The sequence below is a fragment of the Moschus berezovskii genome, chromosome 21 (assembly GCF_049115385.1).
Source record: "Moschus berezovskii isolate FMDL1 chromosome 21, NW_MosBer_1.0, whole genome shotgun sequence".
NCBI classification, from domain to species: domain Eukaryota; kingdom Metazoa; phylum Chordata; class Mammalia; order Artiodactyla; family Moschidae; genus Moschus; species Moschus berezovskii.
Window position 1 is genome coordinate 53,497,364 of NC_142480.1, and position 21,821 is coordinate 53,519,184.

At 51.8% G+C, this 21,821-nt stretch overlaps 1 protein-coding gene across 9 annotated transcripts in view; it reads right to left on the bottom strand.

Moving 5' to 3' along the window:
- Positions 1 to 4,036: 4,036 nt before the first annotated feature.
- Positions 4,037 to 21,821, bottom strand: part of AKAP13 (A-kinase anchoring protein 13) — a 315,522-nt gene continuing 297,737 nt past the window's right edge. For 8 of the 9 annotated variants that reach the window (XM_055417745.2, XM_088829675.1, XM_088829674.1 and 5 more), the window contains 8 exons: positions 21,621 to 21,815; positions 16,760 to 16,921; positions 15,982 to 16,052; positions 15,476 to 15,520; positions 12,927 to 12,977; positions 11,518 to 11,940; positions 9,675 to 10,002; positions 4,037 to 8,608 (listed from right to left, as the gene is read on the bottom strand). In XM_055417745.2, the coding sequence (XP_055273720.2) occupies positions 8,559 to 8,608; positions 9,675 to 10,002; positions 11,518 to 11,940; positions 12,927 to 12,977; positions 15,476 to 15,520; positions 15,982 to 16,052; positions 16,760 to 16,921; positions 21,621 to 21,815 (1,325 nt within the window). In that variant the 3' untranslated portion in view covers positions 4,037 to 8,558. The remainder of the gene's footprint in view (positions 8,609 to 9,674; positions 10,003 to 11,517; positions 11,941 to 12,926; positions 12,978 to 15,475; positions 15,521 to 15,981; positions 16,053 to 16,759; positions 16,922 to 21,620; positions 21,816 to 21,821) is intronic. The other variant, XM_055417748.2, reaches the window with a different exon arrangement.

Sequence of the window (21,821 nt, forward strand, 5' to 3'; positions counted from 1 at the left end):
AGACTGGAGAGGACCTCACTGTTCTGAAGGGTGGGATATAGGAACTTCTTTCTTCACCTCCCTTTCCCCACCGTTACCTCTCCTCAGTGGGGGAGCCTGGGGGTGCACCCAGGGCCTCTTGAACTATCCCCAGGGATATCATGAACCCTGCAAATTCCCCAGCTTCCTCACTGGAGACTCTGTCATTAAACCTGGGTTAGGCCCAGGGAGATGCATTTTCAACAAGCAGACAGACAGTTCAAACGCAGGGATCTAAAGACTGGTTTGAAGTGCTTGGGCTTAAGGGAGAACCTTGTATCTGCACATTGACAGGATGGCCCTGACGCTGGCTCTGGCTGGGCTGGTCTAATCCACAAGCCTTGGTGTGATCATCCCCACACGGGGGACCCGGACTCCACTCAGGCATTGAGGGTATGAGACCTGTGGGTCTCCAGCCAGTGAGTGCCCCTCGCTCTTGGGCCTTTCACAGGGAGTTCATCCAAAGCAAAAACGAGACACTGGCAAAGTTTCTTTGACTCAGAAGAACCTGAAACACTATAGAAGCCCTGGCGTCACAGTAAATACTTCCAAGTTGGCCCACATGTCTGCACATCCCAAGATCCACGCCTTTATCTTGTCTCTTCCTGCCAAGTAAAAAGAAAGAACATGCATTTTTTTTTTTTTTTTACAATAACAGGATCGGGGGGGGAGGCAGGTGCCTTCATTCCTGTTTCACAAACAAACGGCACTCAGAGAGGTTAGGCATGTTGGCCCAGGACACACAGGAGTCGGGCACCGGGGTATGAACTCGAGGGCATCTATTTCCAGACCTGGCTTCTTACACTCGCTCAGCCCAAGCCAGGGGGAGGGGACGCTAGCCTAAGGCCGGGGATTCTAGGTGCCAAACGGTTCTTTTGGCAGGTGGGTTCTGGATGCTAAGGGACAGGCAGGAAGGAAGGGCGGGGCCAGGAAGGCTTCCTCTAAGAAGTGACAGTTCACCTGAGCCAAGTGACGGAAGGTGGGGCGGGTATTCCAAACCAGAAGCCCAGAGACAAGGAGCCCTGAGCCATGCCCGGTGCAGGGCACTGGGGCCAGGTGGTGGGAAGGTGGTCTCTGCCTCAGGGTGCTCACCTCCAGATGTGGAGACAGGGGTGGGGGATGGGATTCCGGCGTGGTAGCTGCTGGGACAGGCTCCTCCTGCAGCCACGGGTGACAGGCTCGGGGCTCAGGCACCAGGGGCTGGGGACCAGCATCCAGCCTCTCGTGGAACTGTCACAGCAAGTCTGAGTCACACCCTGGCTGCTGCCGCATGGAAGAGGGAATGGGGGCAGACAGGATCAATAACTTGTCCCAGGTTATTCAGCCATCAGATGGCGAGACTGGATGTTGGGCCCGTACTCAGCAGTCTGCGCCCGTTCCCCCATTCACCCTGTGGCCCCCAGACTCAGTCCACGTCTTCTCAATGGCGTGGGACCCCAGCCTGGGCCCGTCCCCAGCTCCTCGCAGCTGCCAGGCTCCTGCGGGTGGATAGAGCATTGTTTCAGGTGACTGGGGCCCCACCACTCTGGACGCAGGGATGGGGCCAGGATGGGAACCCGGTTGTCCAGGCAACCGCCCTGCTCCAACGCTGAAGCCATGGGGGTGGGGTGGGAAATTCAAGGCCCTGGAGGGGATGTGCTGATGGAGGCAGACAGAAGCAGGCCGGTTCTCAGCGGGTCTGCAGAACCAGCCTGCAGCTCCCTCGTGCCCCCGAGTCTGGCCACTCAAGGCCCTTCCCTTTCTTGGGTCCCTCTCCCTTCACCACCTCCTACCTCCATCCTGAGGGTCCAGAGACGCTTTCCCAGGAAGAAGGGAGGTCTCTCAAGGTTGCAGGGAGGGAGAAGCAGCCCAAGCCTGAGTGGGACCGTTTGCAGCCTTGTGAGGAAGTGATGACGAGAGTCCAGAGGGACCTGGGGACGGCCCGGGTTAACCGGGACACTGAAGGACTTGGGAGGCCGGTGGGGCTCACAGCCTCCAAGCCTGGGGCTCACTGGGTTCCACCCCTGTCCACTGGGACTCCTATCAGGGCCCCCCAGGAGGACGACAAGGTCCACCTGGATCGTTCCGCCTCTGGGCCACCTAGTGGCTGTGACCTGGGGCCCCTGAAGGAATGGGGTTGGGGTGGGGGGAAGGTGTGTAAATTCTCCAGGCAAGAATACTGGAGTGAGTAGCCCTTCCCTTCTCCAGGGGAATTTGCCAAATCCAGGGATCCAACCCACTTCTGCATTGCAGGCAGATTCTTCACGGAGCCACCAGGGAAGCCCGAGGAAGAAGGAATCTCCAAAGAAGCCTGGAATGGGAGGGATGGCTGGGGAGGCAAGGGGACTCACTGGGAAGGCAGTTGTGGCCCCAGGTCGAGCCAGGAATGTGGTGACAGAGGGAGCTTTCGGATTTTTAATTAAAGTTTTTGGCTGTGCTGGGCCTCTGCAGCTGCAGAGGCTTTCTCTGGCTGTGGTGAGTGGAGGTGCAGTGTGCACGCACTTCTCACTGCGATGGTTTTCTTACAAACAGGCTTCAGTACCTGTGGCAGGTGGGCTCGGCAGTTGCAGTCCCCGGGCTCTAGAGCGCAGGCTGTGGTTGGGGCGCGTGGGCTTACTGGCTGCTCCGTGGCAGGTGGGCTCTTCCCAGACCAAGGACAGAACGAACCCGTGTCTCCTGCGTTGGCAGGCGGATTCTTGACCACTGAGCCACCAGGGAAGCTACTCTGATCCTCTTTTTGACCTTGGATCTGTTTCTATTTCCGGTTCCAAGGAAGTCACAAAACTGGGGCCCTGTTGCTCCCTGCCCAGCAGGCCCTTCTCTGGCCTGCTGGCTTCGTCCATGACTCTGGTCTGTGTCCTGTGGCATCAGTTAGCATGCTTGCTTCCTGGATGCATGGCGGGGTTTCCCTTTGAGTGGGGTGTGGGGGTGGGGGGTCCTTGGGCAGAAGTAGCCCCTTCTCCTTCAGGAGCAGGAGGGCAATCTGCGCCTGGCTGGCTGGAAGGCTGTGTGCCTCTGCTCTCCTGGAACAAAGGATGGTACCTCCTCCCCTCTCCTGCCTCCCAGGCGACGGGAGCCTGTCCTTGGCTCAGACCCAAGCCAGGAGCTGGCGGGGGCTGGGCAGCAGAGGAGTGTGGGGCCGTGGGAACCACTCTCCCGCCTCCCTGGGGGCGTCCAGATGCCGCAGCTGCCCTGACAGCCGAGGGCGGGCAGCAGAGAGAAGGGACCACTGTTCCCTGGCTTCTGGGGCGGCAGCTATTGCCAGGGCTACAAGACTCTTTAGAAATCCGGGCGAGTCCAAGTTCGAACGGGAGAAGGCACTTGGCAACCCAGCAGGACTTTCTTCTTTTTGGTTGTCGCTGTGTGGGGAGGGACGGGGAGCTTGGGAGCACAGAGCTGTGATCCAGGCTGATTCTGTTTTCTGCATCACACCGGGTGACCAGCTGCACCCAGGGGCCTCTCGCGGGGACAGCAGGGCAGGCTGGGCTCTGGGACGTGCCAGCGATGCAGGAAGAACAGCAACAGGCGCCTGCAGGCGGGTTAGGGTTAGGAACAGCAGCTCCTACTGTGCATTCCAGCAATTTTTGAGGATCAGACCCAGTAAATCCCTTTGGAGCTACATGCAAACGAGATTCTTCTCCCTGAATGCGTTTTTTTGGCAACTGCCTTGTTAGGGGGGTGGGACGGGTTGGAAAAAAGTCAAGCAGAGAGAGGTAAACTGACATTCATCGTTTTTACATAGTAGGATCTATAGCAGCACGATCTGTAACAAGGACGTTCTCACTGCACTTATCTGACGGGAAACGGTTCTGACTTTTGGCACCTCCAGGCTAGGATCTGGCCGTGGGAGACTTGAGTTCCCCAGGAACCATTTTGTGCTCCGGGGTGGTCCTTCCCAAAGGTACAGAAATAAGGCTTCATTGAGTCGAAGGCTCCCTCCCCTCACAGCTGGGGAGGGAGGCGGGCCCTTCACCTGAACGGAGTACCCTGGGACTCACTCCAAGAGGCCCACCTGGACAGGAATAAATCAGAGTCACCATTGAGACTTAAAGGACATTTATTATTATTATTAATTTTTTTTGGAAAGTGGAGGGGGGCTTTACAAGGGTCTGAAGCCGATAACTAAAAAGGAAGATAAATAAAATACAAAGCCAGTACGTTGTGGCAAAATTCCAGGAAACACACTGAAAAAAAATCTTTACAGTTTAAAACTGCTTTTACTTTATACATAATTACAAATTAATATACAGCATCTGGGTTTTAACCCCTTTTTATTTAATAGGATTCAGCACAGAAATGTCCATTTAGCATCTGAAAACGACGAAATGACAGCAGAGGTATCAGGTGTCTGGGAACCGGCCTCCTGCATGTCCTGGGGTGTCCTGCGCGTCAGCTGGGGTGACACGCCGGGAACCTCAGACGGAAGGGAGGCTGCGGTGGCCCGTCAGAGCCCCGGCGCGATCTGGGCGCGGGAGGATGCGGTGCGCAGAGCCCCGGTGTCTGGAGCAGGCGAACCGCCTTCTGCGGCAGGAGACACGTCAGCCAGCCGGGTCTGCCTGTCTTTAAACCTCCGCAAGATGGAGAACGCAAGGCTGGCTAAGCTTCTGACAAATTAAATTCAATTGGTACATGAAAAGAAGCCTTTTTTTTTTTCCTTTTTTTCCCTCTTATGGCAGCACTGAAAGACTTCTCGTCTTAAAACCTGGCCAGCAGGCAGGAGATTTCAAAGCGCCAGTTAACTAGGAATGTTACACTACACTGAACGAAAGAAAATGAGGAAGCCAACCAAAACGAACCGCTGGCCTTCTTCCTTGTCTGAGGGTCGATCGGAACAGCAGCGCCAGGCGGGGCTGTGACCTGGGGCCGCCGGTGACCGTGTCACAGGGCCCCGCTGCGGGACGGTGGGCACCAGGCCTCGGCCACCGCGACACGGAGGGTTCTTTCCGGGCGTCTGCAGTCCAAGCGTGTCCAGAGCCCTCAGCAGTGGCTGGGGTCCCCTCCGAACCACCCTCTTTTGGCTGCTGAAGTCCACTTTCCAGCCTGTTTCTCCCAACTTCCCCCCCAACCAGCCCCTAGGCATGGCCGTCCGCAGGGCTCACAGGGCCCCCCATCAACACTGCATCAACAACCACAGCTCCAAGCTGACAACAGATCCTCAGGAGCAAGAACTGGCTACGGAAAAAAGAACCCTGGGGTCCGAGGGATGAATTATGGAGCACTTCTGTGAACCACAGCTTCCGGGTTGGAGGTCTGGCCCTAAGGCTAACGGTGCTACCTTTTAGCTAAGGTGGGCCCTGTTTTTAAACCCGACACACTAACACCCCACCTCCAAATAAAGGGATGACAAACCCCAAGGGTCTCACAGTGCGTGCTCCCTGCTGCTGACACCAGGGGCTTGGGAAGACAACGAGTAACAGAATGTCCGCAAAGAACAACTTTTAGTGGCATTATTACCCTGAGACGTGAGAGGATAAAAGGCAAGGTTCGTACCTTTCCAATAAAACCCAAAACCTCGTTAAGGAGCTCCTCCCCGCAGGCAGCTCTGTGGCGGTAGAGGGGGGAGTGTTGGCAGAGGCTGAATGACGGCAACTGGCCTGTTGTTAACCCTCTCCATTGTCAAAGAAAACAGTCAACAGCTGATTGTCACGGACGTGAAGCCAACCGAGGGGAGCATTTAAAGTGCACACGCCGCCCGTCGCCCGACTAGGACAGCCACCACGGAGACGACGGGAGTCCTGCGAGCAGGCGCAGCCTCCTTCCTGATGACTCACTCGATTCTGGGGGCCTGGGGACCCTGGGTGGTGTCCATCTGCTCCCCCGAATCTAAACGCAAGGGAGGTCAGGGCCCTGATTCCCTAAGCTGAGAAGCTTGCCTTCCCAGCTCCAGGACGCTGCAGAGAGCCAAGTCTGAGTTGCCCTGAGAGGCGGCCCCTTCTCACAGGAAAGAAACCTCAGCAACCAGGTCAGGCCTCGAGGTCGGAGGTGGCCTCGAGGTCAGAAGCAAAAGCAGGAGCAGCAACAATCCTAGGTGGCTCCCCAAATCCCACAACAGACGGGGAGAGGCGACCAAGGCACAGAGAAGCATGGGTCTGGGTCGGGGGAAGACGCCGTCGGATTCAGATTCGAAACCTGTCCAACCACAACCCGACCAGGTGGGGTGCAGGCTAATCGTTTCAGAAAACTACCATCAAACAGCCGAGGCAACCGCAACTTCACAACTCAGGTGGGAAAGAAGGACACTTTGAAACTGAAATCCAGCTGTGTGGTGACTGACAGAAACTCTGTCGCAGCACCTGTGGTAGAGAGCCTGTGAGGGCATGGCCGCCAGCTCCAAGCCCTGGCTTTGCGCCCAGAGCAGGGGGGCTGGGCCTACACGGACGCCGGGAGGAGGATGCAGGTCCCCGTCCACCGGCCCCTTCTTCCAGCAGAGCCGCTCCCTGCAGGATGGGGATCCACAGCGGAGACCCTGAACCAGTGACCAGGACAGAGCGCCGAGCCCCCCGTGGGTCTAAGCAAGGCCACAGCAGGCCAGCCACCCTCAGAGCTGTAGGGACTGGCAGCGGAGGCAACCTAGCCTTCTGATGTTCAGGGTCTTTGGTTTGGGGCTTGGCGGGGGCGCATATAGAGGTTCAGTAGAAAACCAGCTGGTTCTCAAAGCATTTCTGGAGGGTAAGAAATCGCTGTGATAAAACGAGGCACATGAAGCCCATGGGTGGCGAGTTTTTTAACTCTCAAGCAAGGAAGATCTTTCTTGGTCAAAGAATGAGGTTGGGGTGGGAGGAGGGAAGGAAAGGGACTTCACCCCCCACCCTTAATTTTCCTTTGGGCCTTCAAGGCACTTTGACAGACCTGGAGGAGTGAGGATGCAGCGCAGGCTGCTTGACCCGAGACAGTCAAAACCGTTGGGCTGGTGTGTTCACCCCTAACACACACACACACGCGCACACACACAGACACACGCACCTGGCACACAAATAAATAAAACAAATCTAAAGCTAAAACTTTTAAACCAGACTTCTTTCAAATAAACTGAAAGATAGATATCTCCATCTGCAAGGCCAGCTTGCAATTCATCAACAAGCACCAAGGTACAGATCTGTTTTTAAAAAGCTTAAGTTCAAAGACCCATGCTCCTGAGGAGCGAAAGGCAGGAATCAAAGGCCACATGGAAAGCACAGAATTTTCCAGGGTCTTCTGCCACCACGAGGCGGATAACAAGCATGGCAGGTGCGGGGGCCTCACGGGGAAACGCTCTGCACCTGCCGGCTGGTGACGAGTTTCCAGGAACACAGATGAAAACACGGAAGACAAGAGAGAGAAGGAAAAAGAACAGGCAGGCAGCACTGTGGCACCTTCAAGGGACAGAGTACAGTAACCGTCAGAACTTCAGACTGCAGAACTTGGAGAAATAAAACTGTGCCAGGCTTCCCGACAGAAGGAGACCCTTCTAGGCCACACCTTCTGGGCCAGCTCTTCTCCTGGTCTGAACTGGAGGAAGCCACTTCATATGCCTAACGCACCCGCCTGAACCTGCTTTCCGGCCAGTTGTCTAGGATAGGGTGGTCACCCCATCCCGGAGGAAGAGGCAGGCAGCCCCAGGGCAGGCGGAGGCGCGCCGGGGGGCCACCCTCTCTGCTGGCGGGGGCGCAGGTACCAGCAGCTTCCCTGGGGAGCCACTGAGGCCCCAGGGGGACGGCCAGGGGGTCGCGGTCACGTGCGAATGGCCAGTGACAACCGGAAAGTGTCACTCTGCGGGGGTGATGGGGAGGTGGCCCCTCTACTTCTGTGCCCAGAATCCATGGGCAAACATCTTGGAAAGCCAATACAGGATTTCTTTTAGATCTAATGACACTATTTTTTTTTCTTTTTCCCCAAAGTGACCGAAACACCAAAATCAAGGTGTTTCAGGATCATTTGCTTTTTAAAGACATCAAGCCTTCTTTCACTGGTTTTCACAACTGTTTGCTGTCCCTTCTGAATGAGAAACACACGCAGAAGTGGGGGGTGAAGTGTGCATGGGTGGGTTTGCCGGGAGACAGCCTGGGGGGACCAACGGCTGAGACTCGGAGCACAACCCCCTGAGTGGTGGGGGGGCAGCGCCCTCATGCGGAGCTGAGCCCGCCAGGCGTCTGGTGCAGACCATGCACGGTCCCGTCGTATTCCACCTGTCTCTACAGATGGGTACCGTACGCGTTCAGATGAAGCGCAAACTACCTGCTGTTTGATTTTTGGTTCTGTTCCCCCAAATTGAAAGGCAGCCAGAGCTTCAGACCACATTCGGAAACACCCTCTCGGCCTTGAGGCATTCCTGACACGTCCACAACCATCGCCTGGACTTCCGGGGCCACTATCCTCGTTGTAATGTGACCTCAGCAGGGCTGGTCAGTGGTTGGGTCGCAATCCTGGGCCTCCTTCCCCACCCTGACCCCCAGGAACGTTTGTCCCTCGGGCCCAGGCCCTGGGGCAGTGTGGGAGGGCCGCTGGGTGCAGGCGTCGGTAGGGGGAGTGCGCACAGGATGGCGGGGGTGGACGGTCACCATGCAGGGCAGCTACGGGACCGGTCAGCAGAAAATCTCTTCCCCCTCCGCGGGTACCTCTGACGCAGGGCCGTCTGGAGAAGGAAGCCAAGAGGGAGAAAGGAATTCAGACAAAAATGTTCTTTTCATTGGTAAATTCTGTCCTCTCTTCCCTAAACACACGTCCCCCGGGCTGCAAACAGACGCTGGGCAGATGGGCCATGACTTCTGCTGTGGCACCCCCTCCGCTGATACAGTGAGTGAGGTCCTCAGTGATGTCCTCTATAGATCCCTGAACTCTACAGAAGCCAAGCCTGGAAAGGGGGATTTCTCTACACCCTCCCGCACAGAAGGGAGAGGCCAACCCTGACGAGAAGGACTCAACCTTGCGTCGTGTGGTCTGATCGTGTGCCCTGCACTGGCAGGCACGTCAGCTATTCCTGAGCTGCAGGGTTCCTGGGTGTCTGGGCTCAGAAACACCTGCTTCATATCTCCTGCAGGATTAAAGCTGCCCTCGGAAAATGCTCACCAAGCACCTATTAGTATATTATTTTTCTTTTTCCTCCTGGGTCTTTTAGAAGACAGAATCAGTTTTATTGCTCTTTGAAATGCTATGTAAAGCCTTAAAAACTTTAAAAGCAGCCCATAAGCAATTTACATTTAAATTTATTTATATAGAAAGGGAAAGTACTTGCATGTGAATATATAGAATCTTTACAAGAAAATCATTCTCCTTTACAGTAGAAATTTCTTTATATAAGTATCTCAACTTGTGTCTTTAAATAAAAAAGCTAAGTGACTGGTTAAGAATCTTCTGAGATTGCAACAAATTCAGCTTTCCAGGGAAGCAGCTTATTACTGGACCAGGCCGAAAGGCAGGGGGAACTGTAACTGGCTCACCAGTTTCCGCTCCTCATCTGGACAGTCAAGTGTGAGACAGGAGCCTGTGCTCTGTACTCTGCACACATGCCCCACAGAGTGGGTTCCTAAAGCTCCCTAAATTTCAGTTCTAAGTTCCAACGGTCCTCTGTGGGCAGAAGAGGTGGGTTTGGTGAGACATATGGGGGTCAGCTCCTACACGCCTGAAAGGCAGGCCCCTCTTTTTAACCCCTCCTGTGCTGCTAGGGCCCCCAGGGGCGGCGGGGCCAGTGTGTGACTTACCCCCAGGCTGGGAGCGGCTTCCTTTGCTCTTCTTCTTCTTCTCCTTCTTCTCCTTTGGCTTAGCTAGCCCGAACAGGCGGGTGGACGTGGACACTGGGGTCTGGCTCTGGGCCTCTGGTGCTTTGCTTGTCTGGCTGGCGGAACCCAGCATGTGAAAAGGCCCCTTTTCTTTGTGTGTCCGAGAGATGCTGTTCCTTTTGGGGGACACCGAGAGTTCTGAGTCCAATGACCCTGATTTGGCCACTGAAGGTGCAGGTGGCGAGGGGGTCTCCTCGGGGTTTGGAGAGAAGGATGGGATCCGCAGCAGCTTGGTGTTTCGAGAGGAAACCTGTGCATGGTTGAGAGAAGGGCTGTGACGTGGGGACGGCAGCGTCCTCAGTGACTGCTCAGTGAGCACTGCACGAGGTCACTGGGGACGCTGGCGCATCAGACCCTGTACACTCACTGCCTTGGGCTCTGGAGAACTTGAAATGAATACCCCGAACTTCGCAGTTCCGCTCCCCGCCCCCCATCCCCCGTAGCATCTACGAAAGTGGCAGATGACCACCTTTGATACCTCGACTACTTCTGTTATTAGCTCTGTAAAGAATGAGGAGCGCTTCGGATGGGGCAGCTCACGATTCCCATCCCCTGGAGAGGCAGGAAGAGCTGCTTATCCGATGACTGATTCACATTCAGTGCTAAGAGATTAGAGAGGTCTGTTCAGGTTAGAGGGCAGGTGGAGACATGCTTACACCAAGATCCTGGTCAAAGGTCAAACTGAAGATTAAAGAGACAGGCTCTGAGTTCTCTGGTCCTTGAAGCCTTCCCTAGGGAACCCATCCTTGCATAACATGAAGCACGGCCCGGCCCCTGGCTGCCCCACACACACCTGGAAACCTCTGCACGAAGCCTAACTGCTGCCTCTAGAAGACGTCAGGGTCCTTTTCCTTCACTGTTAAAAGTCAATTGAGCAGACGAATGGCAAAGTGGGTATCAGGATACCCAGGAGGCTCTGGCTTCCTGTTCTAGAACAGCCAGGGACTACCACTGAAACAAACTCGGGAGTCAGTGTGTTCCCCACATATGGAAGGCAGTAGCGGCTGCAGGAAAGGCTTCATCCACAGTGGCAAGACGTATCGGGAATGAAGCAGAGCCCAGATGTCTGAGCGTCCCTGAGCAGGAATATCCTCTTTCCATAAGACAGCTGCCTCCCCTTTGGCTGGGATGGGCCCATCCCTGTAGCTGATGCCCAATGACCCCACCACGTGAGTTCTCTCACTAACCTGGGCATCAGAGCTCTTACTGCTCTGTGAGCTCAGGCACCGTGTGTCTGGTGCCTGCAGTGAGTTGTCTCTGTTCAGCTACAAGGTCCTTTAGGTTCTGATTTCTCACGTGGCACAGAGCAGAGGGGTTGCTCCCCAAATTCTGGATGGCTGACTGCCACCCTCAGAGACTGAGGCTACTCCAGCCTAAACAGGCCAGGCTCAGGGCAAGGGCCACACACCCCCCTTCACTGGCCTGGCCAAACTACAACCTTTCATGCACTTCTCAACCCCTTACACACAAAAAGGAGAAAAAGACTCACTTCCTCACCGGCCCCTCTGCTGATGCATAAACAGATTCTATAAAATCAGCCTTTATATACTACATATCCTCCCTGCCTACTTTCCTCCGCGCTGGGCACACAGAGAGTAATTTTTTAAATTGGAGGATAGCTGTTTTACCATGCAGTTAGTTTCTGCTGTACAACAAGGCCAATCAGCCATTTGCATACACACATCCACGCCCTGTCGGGCCTCCCTCTGTCCCCCCGCACCCCGCCCTCGACGTCACAAGGACTCCGAGGGTCCTCGCTGGGTACCTGGCTGAGCCGCTCCGAGTCCCGCCGGAGCTGCTCCTGCTCGCGCTCGAGCAGCCGCTGGGCGGCGCGCAGGCGCTCCAGGTCGCCCTGGTAGGCGCCCTTGCGCTGCTGCAGCTCGTCGCGCTCGCGCTCCAGCTCCTGGCGGCCGCGCCGCAGCTCGTCCTCACGCTGCGCCAGGCGCGCCTCGCGCTCCTGCAGCGCCCTCTCGCGGGCCTCCCACTCGCGCTCGCGCCGCCGCTTCTCCTCCTGGTGCTGCGCCTGCTGCCGCTGCAGGTTGGCCAGGTCCTGGCGTTGCTTCTCCAGGCTGCGCTGCTTCTCCTGCTCGACGAGGGAGCCGGGCCGCGGTGCTGCCCGCGTGGGCGCCCGCTCGCTCAGCAGCAGCTTCTGGTCCTCGATGTAGCTGTCCTGCTGCAGCACCACGCCCTGCGGGGAGACGCACGAGGGCGCGATGCGCACGAGGGAGCACGATGCCCACAAGAGGGGGCCGTGTGCCGAGCCCGCCTGGAGCATGGCTGGCTTCCACACCCAGACTCCAGCCCGCCCCTGCTTTCCAAGCTGCGCGGGGAAAAGTACTCTAGGATAACCCTGGGCGGCAACCAAGTGGGAAGGTCAATGGGGCCAGGACTTCGACTTTGCAGTCAGCAGCCTTGTCTGGCGTGGCGTGTGCCTTTGGAGGTGAGAGGAGGTATGAACTGGATTGGTTAGATCTTTAAGAAAGGAAGGGACCCGAATTTGAGGATACTGTGTGTGAATGTGTGCTCAGTCGTGTCCCACTCTCGGCAACTCCATGGACTGGAGCCTACCAGGCTCCTCTGTCCATGGGATTCTCCAGGCAGGAATACTGGAGTGGGGAGCCATTTCCTTCTCCAGCGGATCTTCCCGACTCAGGGATTCACCCTGGTCTCTTGTCTGCTGCACTGACAGGCGGGTTCTTTACCACTGGTGCAGAAAGTCGGACACCTACAAAGGCCGTCCAGACTGGAAGCATCTCCTCTGTGAAGGTCTGCACCCCCTGCGCTTTGCGGCACGGCTGTTAACTGTGCTCTGGGTACCTGCCATCCACCATCTGCTCAGCAACTCTAGTCTTAGAAAATCAGTGAGACTCTGTAGTGTAGTGTAAGTTGCTCAGTCATGTCCAACTCTCTGTGACCCCACGGACTAAGCCCACCAGGCTCCTCTGTCCATGGAGTACTCCAGGCAAGAATACTGGAGTGGGTTGCCATTCCCTCCGCCAGGGGATGTGAACCACTGCATTTTGGAACCTTTCTCGTCATGAGAGCCAGTCTCCTGTCTGAGGGCTGTATTTACCCATAAGAAATGTACAAACCTCAAAGATCCAGGCCAGCCACACCCTGGCTGGTCTCCCTCTCAACTAGGAAGGGAAGGGACGAAGGAGCAAAGGCACGCACCTGCAGAGTGCTGAGGAGCTCGTGGAGATGGACGACACTCTGGATGACCTGCTGCAAAAGGAATCAACAGCCGTCACCTCAGAGCCCAGCACGCTGTACGTCACAGGAACCCAGCCTACCCCACAGCAAGGGGCGTGCGACTCAGTCAAGCTTTTTCAAACCGAGAGCCCCACACAGAGTAAGCCAGCGCCCAGGCAGCCGAGAGAAACAGAACGAGATCAAACGAGTGGAACTGCGGGGGGAAGTTACGCACAGTGAAAAGTATTATAACGCTCCAAGTATTTAAAATGACTGGTACAAAAATGGCACACATCCCAATTTAAACCAACAGAAAGCTCAGAAGCAAACCACAGCATTTAGTGTAGGAGATAAGAAGCATTTCTACTCAATAGAGAAGGAAAAAATATTCAATTATTTTGAGGAAATTGGATAAATCTTTGGAAGAACTTAAGTTGGGATCCAGCCTCACAGAAAAAAAAATTCAGTAAGCTATAAGAAAATATGAGAATGTTTTTTCATCTTGAAACGAGGAAGGCTTTTCAAAGACAGCAACAAGAAAGAACACACACACATACGGAATTTCAACTTTTACTATGTAAAACTGTATAATAAAAATCTGGCAAAGAAGACAGTGAACAGAATGAGGCAAAAACAAACAAAATCTTTGATTTAAAGAAGGCTCTCAGATCAATAAGCAAAGAGAAAACATTCTAGTAGAAAAACAGGCAAAAACATAAACCTGCAATTTGCAAAAGAAGAAACACAAATAGTTGAATATGTAACATATTAAAAATGATTCAACCTTATTTGAAGTCAGAAAAATGCAAAAATAAAGAAGTAACTACTTGAAATTATCAAGCCAACAAATGTCAATTAAAAAAGAATTCCCAGTGTTGGTGAAAGCACGATGAGAACGGATGAATCATCTTGGACTGACAGGGCTGAATGCAGTATAACCTTTTGAGGGAGAGGATGGCATGCTGAGGAAATAATCACAGCCTTGCCAAAAAAAAAAAAAAAAAGTATGAGGATGCTCCTGGCAGCATCATTTACAAAGCAAGAAAGCAGAGAAAGAATTGACCATTGGAAAGATTAAATTATGGCAACTACCATCATAATATACAGCTGTTAAATAGCATGTTTTGTATAAACGTCTCAGGAAAATGCTTCTCGAGTGTTAAGAGAAAAAAAAGCAGGATATGAAGTTCCAGGGAGTATTGAAACAAACTGTGCAAAACTATTTTTATGCAATTCACACTCACATAAACTTAGACACATAAATACATGTCCTGTGAAAGAAAAGGCTGAAAATAGAGAACACCACACATTTAATGATAGTAGCTATTTCTCAGCGGTAGGATATTTACTTATTGCTTTCCTGTTTTACATTATTGGATGTTTTACCAGTCTTCTACCATGAACATGTATTCCTTTTACCTTATTTGAAAACACAAAAACTTAATTATCAGGCTTAGCTCTTCAGAAAATACCTTCTGCCCCTCATTTAAGTCTATTCTTAATTAACAGAGAGAAGGAGAAGTCCCAGCCGGCCAGCGGACTCTGGCTGAGCACCTGTAGTGTGAAGTCCGCGCTGGAATGCCTGGAAGCCACTGTCTCCTATGATCTCTTACCCAACTCTTCTCACTCAGTGTGCGGTGGGGCACGGGGAGTTGGCAAGTGGAAAAAACAACTAAAGGGCTGCTTTTTAAGCAGCACAGGAGTGGGGCAGTCTGTGTGAAAGCAGGTTTACTTCACTCACTGAAGGGGTTTCTTCAGGGTGTGCAGACACACAGCCTTCTGTGTTTCGGGGAAAAGGAAAGACTCCCTGCTCATGAAATTCGGAAACGGAGCTCCTCGGGGACTTTGAGGTGCCCCATGAAAAGCAGGGAGAAGCGCAGAGTGCGCCCTGAGAGGTACACCCTCGCCATCCCTGTCCCGGGTCCAGCCCCAGCCTGCTGACAAGGCCACATGTGCAAAGGCAACTAAGCTTGGAGCCTTCAGGAGGATTTCCTCAGAGGAACCCGGGGAGACGGGGAGACGGTGAAAGACCTGGGTTACCCTGCAGGGTCGGTGAAAGGCAGGGAACCTGATCTCCAGCCAGGGGACGCCTGGGCTACTTTTTAGAGTGACATATGGAGTCAGAAGCAGTGCTCAGAGAAGAAAACTCAACGAGTCACAGGATGAGAAGAAAACTCAACCGGAGTCACTGCCGAGTCACTCACAAGTTCCTCTGCCACACTTCACACTGAAGCTGTTGGTGCTTAAAGTGACAGCCAAGCTGGTGACAAATTCTGCTCAGCATGCGTGGATGGAGAGAAGCCACAGTGGGAGCTTCGTGGGCCACGTTCAAAGAATGCAAGGGGCTTCTCAAGGACAGAGGAGCAGAGGCTGGTTTAGGAGGCAGCGATTTTTTGGCAAAAAACCGACAGGACGATGCCCTGGGGCCGACGACAGCACAGTTTGCTCAGCATGGCAAGCAGAAAAGAATACGCTCAAACCAGCAACTACAACAAAATCATACTCCTTCAAAGAGCTCGTAGTGTTCTTACCTCACTGTTTCTTTTAAGCATAAATACCAGGTTAGCATTTCCACCCTATAAAATAACAATAAAAAAAAAGTGCATGTAAAAAAAATGAAGATTGAGGCCAAAATTACATTCAGCGTGTGTCTAAGTTATGCTGTGACGTCCCATGTTCGTTCTTTTCTACATTAGGGCAGTGAAGAGGTGAGGCTGAACTGTTGCAGAAGCCTTGCAATGAGTTCAGGTGGGGGCGGTGTGGGTTTAAACAAGGTTCTCAGTGGAACCGGTCGAGCCAGCAGAGCTGTGTGCCGGAACGTGACGTCCAGAACCAGAGAGGCCTGACGGCCAAGAACACAGGGCTCAGAACAGTGCTGTTTGCTTACAAACGCGCTTTCCTCTCAAGAGGAAGTAAGAAATTAAAAGGGCAAACTGGTCGTCTAAAACACAATCACTGTGGACTAATTTCAAGATGATGCGCTTAGAGGAAGGGCCCAGGAGGATGCAGGGTGGGAGTGTCTCTTGGGAAGAAATACCTTTTTTAGACCGCTGTCCGACTCGGTCCTCCTGAGGTCCTGGCCATCGTCTCCCTCCTCCTTCTCACCTCCTACACAAACAAACAAATATTTTTTTCAAGTTGCAAAACAGATTAGTCAAGAAAATACTATATATACAGCTTAGGTACAAAATACTCCCGAGTCCTAGTAACACGAGCAGAAGGGCAGTCACATGATTATTAACCAGTTTTACTGATACAGAAGAACTAGGAGCAGAAAGGAAAAAACCAGTCTTATTGCCCCTTTGGCTATAGCTTAGCTGAGATCCCAGGAAAACCTCTTATTACTCAACGCAGATGGAGATCCCTGAGTTCCAGGAGCTGGATACTTAGGATCTCACTAAAACCTTTCCTGTCTAAGCGGGACAGAGGCGATGGAGCCACAAGAGTACAGATGGTTTTTTGTTGTGATGGTGAAGGACTGCCCAGAAGAGCACATGAGCTCAAAACCACTGACCTGGGGGCTTCCCTGCCAAGAATGCACCTGCCAGTGCAACAGACTCGGGTTCCATCCCTGATCCGGGAAGATCCCACATGCTGCGGGGAAACTGAGCCCGTGAGCCGCAACTACTGAGCCCGTGTGCCCGAGAGCTGGTGCTCCACAGAAACCACAGTGAGAAACCCACACACCAAAACCAGACAGCAGGCCCGGCTCACCGCAACTAGAGAAAAGCCCATGCAGCGACAAAGACCCAGCACAGCCCAAACTAAATAAACACAATTATATTAAAAAGCACCACCACCACCACCCCACTGACCTTTTGAAGCATTCATCTGATGGCTGTCAAACCCTCCAAAGGTCTCCGCTCTCCGGGGCAGGGACACGGGGCCGACCACGCCCTCCTGCTCCACAGGGCTGCTGACGACCTGCCCAAGCGAGCCTCTTAGGCTGCCGCTCACCAGACTCTGCAGGATCTCCACTGGAAGAGAGGAGACACACAACACTGACATCTCCTCTTGCGATGTGAGGAAGAAAGTCTCCTGATTAACACACTATATGCACCAGGAAGATGATCAGAAAATCCCCAAGTTGACCATGAGACTTCCTTTGCTCAGAGAAAGCTCTCAGCTAAGGGTAGGTGCTGTAGTTGGATTCTGTTGGAAATGCAGAGATTAAACCTCCAGCCTTATTCATGTGACATCTAGGAAATGTAGAAAGGGTACAGGGAAGGCTGGAGAAGGAAATGGCAACCCACTTCAGTATCCTTGCTTGAAAAGCCGCATGAACAGAGGAGCCTGGCAGGTTATGGTCCAAAAGTCACAGAGAGGAGGACACGACTGAGTGAACACAGTACGAGAGGCACAGCAACGTCCTGGAAGGAGCGCAGCTCCTGCAGCCAGACCCGAAGGAGCCAGAGAGAGATCTCCAGGAAGCGAGGTGTGCCAGTCTGAGCACAGCAGCGGGGAGTGGCAGGCCTTCTGCCCCTCCTGTAGTGAGGTCAGGGGGACAGGGAAGTCTGAGCTTTGGGATCATCAAACCCGACCAGCCACGGTTCTCTTCCAGAGCAGCAGTGTCCCACAGAAAGGAGAAAGAGCCAAACGTGGCATAGAAATTGAGCAGGAGAGATGCAGCAGAGATGAAGGAAGAAGAAGGTCCATGTGGAAAAAGGGAGGAGAAAAGAGGCCAGGAATCTCCTAAGAAGAGTCACTGTCATCTTCTAAAAACACTGCAGGAAAACCACAGAAGAGTCCAGTGAAGTGAAAAAACCTATCTGAGCCTAACGTTTCAGTTCAATTCAGTCACTCACTCAGTCCTGTCCGACTCTTTGCAACCCCATGGACTGCAGCACACCAGGCTTCCCTGTCCATCACCAACTCAAGTCCATTGAGTTTGATGTCATCCAATCTCTCATCCTCTGTTGTCTCCTTCTCCCACTTCAATCTTTCCCAGCATCAGGGTCTTTTCAGATGAGTCAGTTCTTCGTATCAGGTGGCCAAAGCATTGGAGTTTCAGCTTCAGCATCAGTCCTTCCAATGAATATTCAGGACTAATTCCCTTTAGGATGGACTGGTCTGATCTCCCTGCAGTCCAGGGGACTCTCAAGAGTTTTCTCCAACACCATAGTTCAAAAGCATCAATTCTTCGGCACTCAGTTTTCTTTATGGTCCAGCTCTCACATCCATACATGACCACTGGAAAAACCACAGCTTTGACTAGACAGACCTTTGTTGGCAAAATAATGTGTCTACTTTTAAATATGCTGTCTAGGTTTGTCATAGTTTTTCTTCCAAGGCGTAAGCGTCTTTTAATTTCATGGCTGCAGTCACCATCTGCAGTGATTTTGGAGCCCCCCAAAATAAAGTCTGTCACTGTTTCCATTGTTTCCCCATCTATTTGCTATGAAGTGATGGGACTGGATGCTGTGATCTTAGTTTTCTGAATGCTGAGTTTTGAGCCAGCTCTTTCACTCCTCTTTCACTTTCATCAAGAGGCTTTTGAGTTCCTCTTCACTTTCTGCCGTAAGGGTGGTGTCATCTGCATATCTGAGGTTGTTGATATTTCTCCCGGCAATCTTGATTCCAGCTTGTGCTTCTTCCAGCCCAGCGTTTCTCATGATGTACTCTGCATATAAGTTAAATAAGCAGGGTGACAATATACAGCCTTGATGTACTCCTTTCCCAATTTGGAACCAGTCCATTGTTCTACATCCGGTTCTAACTGTTGCTTCTTGACCTGCAAACAGATTTCTCTGGAGGCAGGTCAGGTGGTCTGGTACTCCCATCTCTAAGAATTTTCCACAGTTTGTTGTGATCCACACAATCCAAGGCTTTGGTGTGGTCAATAAAGCAGAAATATATGTTTTTCTGAACTCTCTTGCTTTTTCTATGATCCAACAGATGTTGGCAGTTTGATCTCTGGTTCCTCTGCCTTTTCTAAAACCACCTTGAACATCTGGAAGTTTATGGTTCACATACTGTTGAAGCCTGACCTGGAGAATTTTGAGCATGACTTTGCTACTGTGTGAGATGAGTGCAGTTGTGCGGTAGTTTGAACATCCTTTGGCATTGCCTTTCTTTGGGATTGGAATTTTTACATGAAAATGAGTGACAGAAAAATATCAAAGTCAAATCCCACACAAAGTTAAGAAAAGAGAGAGAAAAAGAAAAAGGGGTACAGCTTCCCTACACATAATAAAAGCACATCAGAATGACGCGTCCATAAAGTAAGTGAGCTATCAAGGTAAAAAAAAAAAAAGACTCAAGATATGGAAGAACCCAGTCAGAATGAAGGGAGGAGGCAAAACCCAAATAATTGTAAACAGAAGGAAAAAAATACCCCTTTCTGAAAACTAGACTAGACTCTGAGCAAGTAAACCCAACAGAAAATGACTTAAGAAAGCAGAAGGCGAGAGGACCTATTTCCATGTTAAAAAGATGAAGATACAAAAAAGCACTTTGGGAAAGCAGGAAGGGCTGAAGGCAGGCAAAGGTGACCCAGTAATATGGACAGTGGGAGTTCCTGAGGAAGAAAATCAATGCAGGTGCGCAGGAAACACACCAAGAGCTACAAGATCACATCTCTGAAATCTGAAAGGTTTGCGACTATAAACCAAAACAGAACACTGTAAACCTGAGAACATCATTCCAGAATCACCATCACCGAGGCATATTCTAGTAAAACGACTTGAATTTAGGAAAAAAAATCCTTTGGGCATCAAGGCAAAGAGCATGTGACTTATATATGGGGGAAATCAAATTATGACTGGACTCTGAAATGTTTTCTGTCAGAGAAAAATGAATAACACATTTGAGAATTAGGGTACTTGAAGAAACTGGGAACCAAGGATTTTATATCCAGTGGAACAGACTTTCCAGTATAAAGGCACAAGTTATCACTGGTATACAAGGACTCGGGGAATATTATCCTCATGAATCTTTCGGAGGAACTAAAGAGTAAGCTTCAGACATCCAACATGACTGGAGGGGCGCTGATGAGAACTGGCGGTGATTCCTGCAGAATGAAGACCGCAGGTCGAAGAAGGGGAGGGTGCCACAGACAGCGGCTGGAAGGCGACCGTGTGGACAAAGTGCCACTGATCAAAGGGGGGCGGGCGGGCGGGCACAGCACTTAAGAGCCCTATTTAGTGATAGCAGTATTAGTGCCTACGTGTCAGGGTGAATACGGGATGCTTTATTTCTATCATGTATCCTTAAGAATGAGGATTCACAATATGGAAGACAAGAGATACAGGTGTAACACAGAAGAGATGAAGTTAAAACAGGGCTTCCCAGGTGGCTCATGGGCAAAGAATCCACCGGCCAATGCAGGAGACACAGGTTTGATCCCTGGGCTGGGAAGATCCCGCGAGGGAGGAAACAGCAACCCACTCTAGTATTCTTGCCAGGATAATCCCATAGACGGGGGGGCCTGGAGGGGGATCCCAAGGAGTCAGATGCAACTGAGTAGCTGCGTCTGTAGTTCACAAGATGAACTAAATATATTATTGGTGTAATTCACTGCCATCCCCCCCTACATACACATTTCCACCCAAGAGGCCCACTGAAAAGGCCCAACCTACTAACAGCAAAAACCCGAGCAGTGACAACCACCCCCAGCACCTAGACAGTGGTCTTGAGACATCATTTCCCACTAGAAGAAACCACAGCTTCTCAGAGAAAGGCTAGTGCCAGAAATGTGCAGAAAACAAGCTGAGCCTGGAGCATCTTAACAGAGCAAACAGCAGAGCGGCTTTCAAAGACGCTGGGGTCCTGTCCAAAGGGTTCAGAGGCAACACGAGAAGGTGCATGTTGGCAGAGAGGGAGCCCCTTTTAAACTTTTCCAATAAGGGTAAGAAGTGCAATGGCTCGAAGCCCATCAGATATATTTAAATCAGTTAGTCTATAATGATATTTTAAAAGTACTGGTCACTTTCAGAGAATGACCATAAGTCAGGTCACTATCCTGAAAACGGGTAAATAACAGGGGGAAAAGAGATTCATCCTTTTATCGTGCTTCTCCTATACGTTACAAAAAATAATAAAGACAGACAGTTTGTGTCTCCAGATGAAACACTACAGAACACAGCTTGCCAAAGGGGTTTCACCTCTGAGCAACTGAGCCCCCAAACCCAGCTGAGCACCTTCTGAAGGAAACAGAGGCAGAAGAACAGAACCGCTGCATGAATAAAGTCCAAAAGGGAGAAACCTGTAGGCCAAAAAGCTCACGGATAAACTGTGTGGAAAAGAAAGGAATAGTGGGGCGGGTGGAGGACTGAAATGAAGACGCTTAAAAATGAGTATCAAAAGCCACAGACACAACTAAATCAGTGTCTATAAACATGCCTAAAACCACTTGTATGGTTTTACATGGCCATATAAAACCATAAAGAAACCTAAGTAATTACTCTAAAAGTCATAATACCTATGGCTTGTAGGAGGGAAGAAGAGAGCTGTGACGGAGATAGGAGATGCAGACAGGTTTTCAGGGAACTGGCCACATGTTTATTTCTGGACCTGGGAAATAGTTACAAGGATGGTAATAATTTACCAAAGCAAAACACGTTTGGGTTGTTTTCTGTATTTTGTGCTTCGTTTTACAACAAAAAAAAGTACTCACTGGTAGATAATGCTAGTGTGTAAACCACTGTGGGGGTGTGTGTGATGCTGAATGTAAATTACCTTCATTTATTGCACTTTTCATTAAAGGCCCTCCTTTGAGAGCCTCTTCTGTGTTGGAGCGGAAGAGGGTTCTACAGCTGTGTGTTGGGGAGCAGTCCTCTGGCAAGGGCGTGCTGCACTCAGTCATGTCCCGGAAAATCATCTCCTTCTCTTCCAGCAGGAGCAGGATCTGCTGGTCCTTCTGCTGAAGTTGCTCTGTGG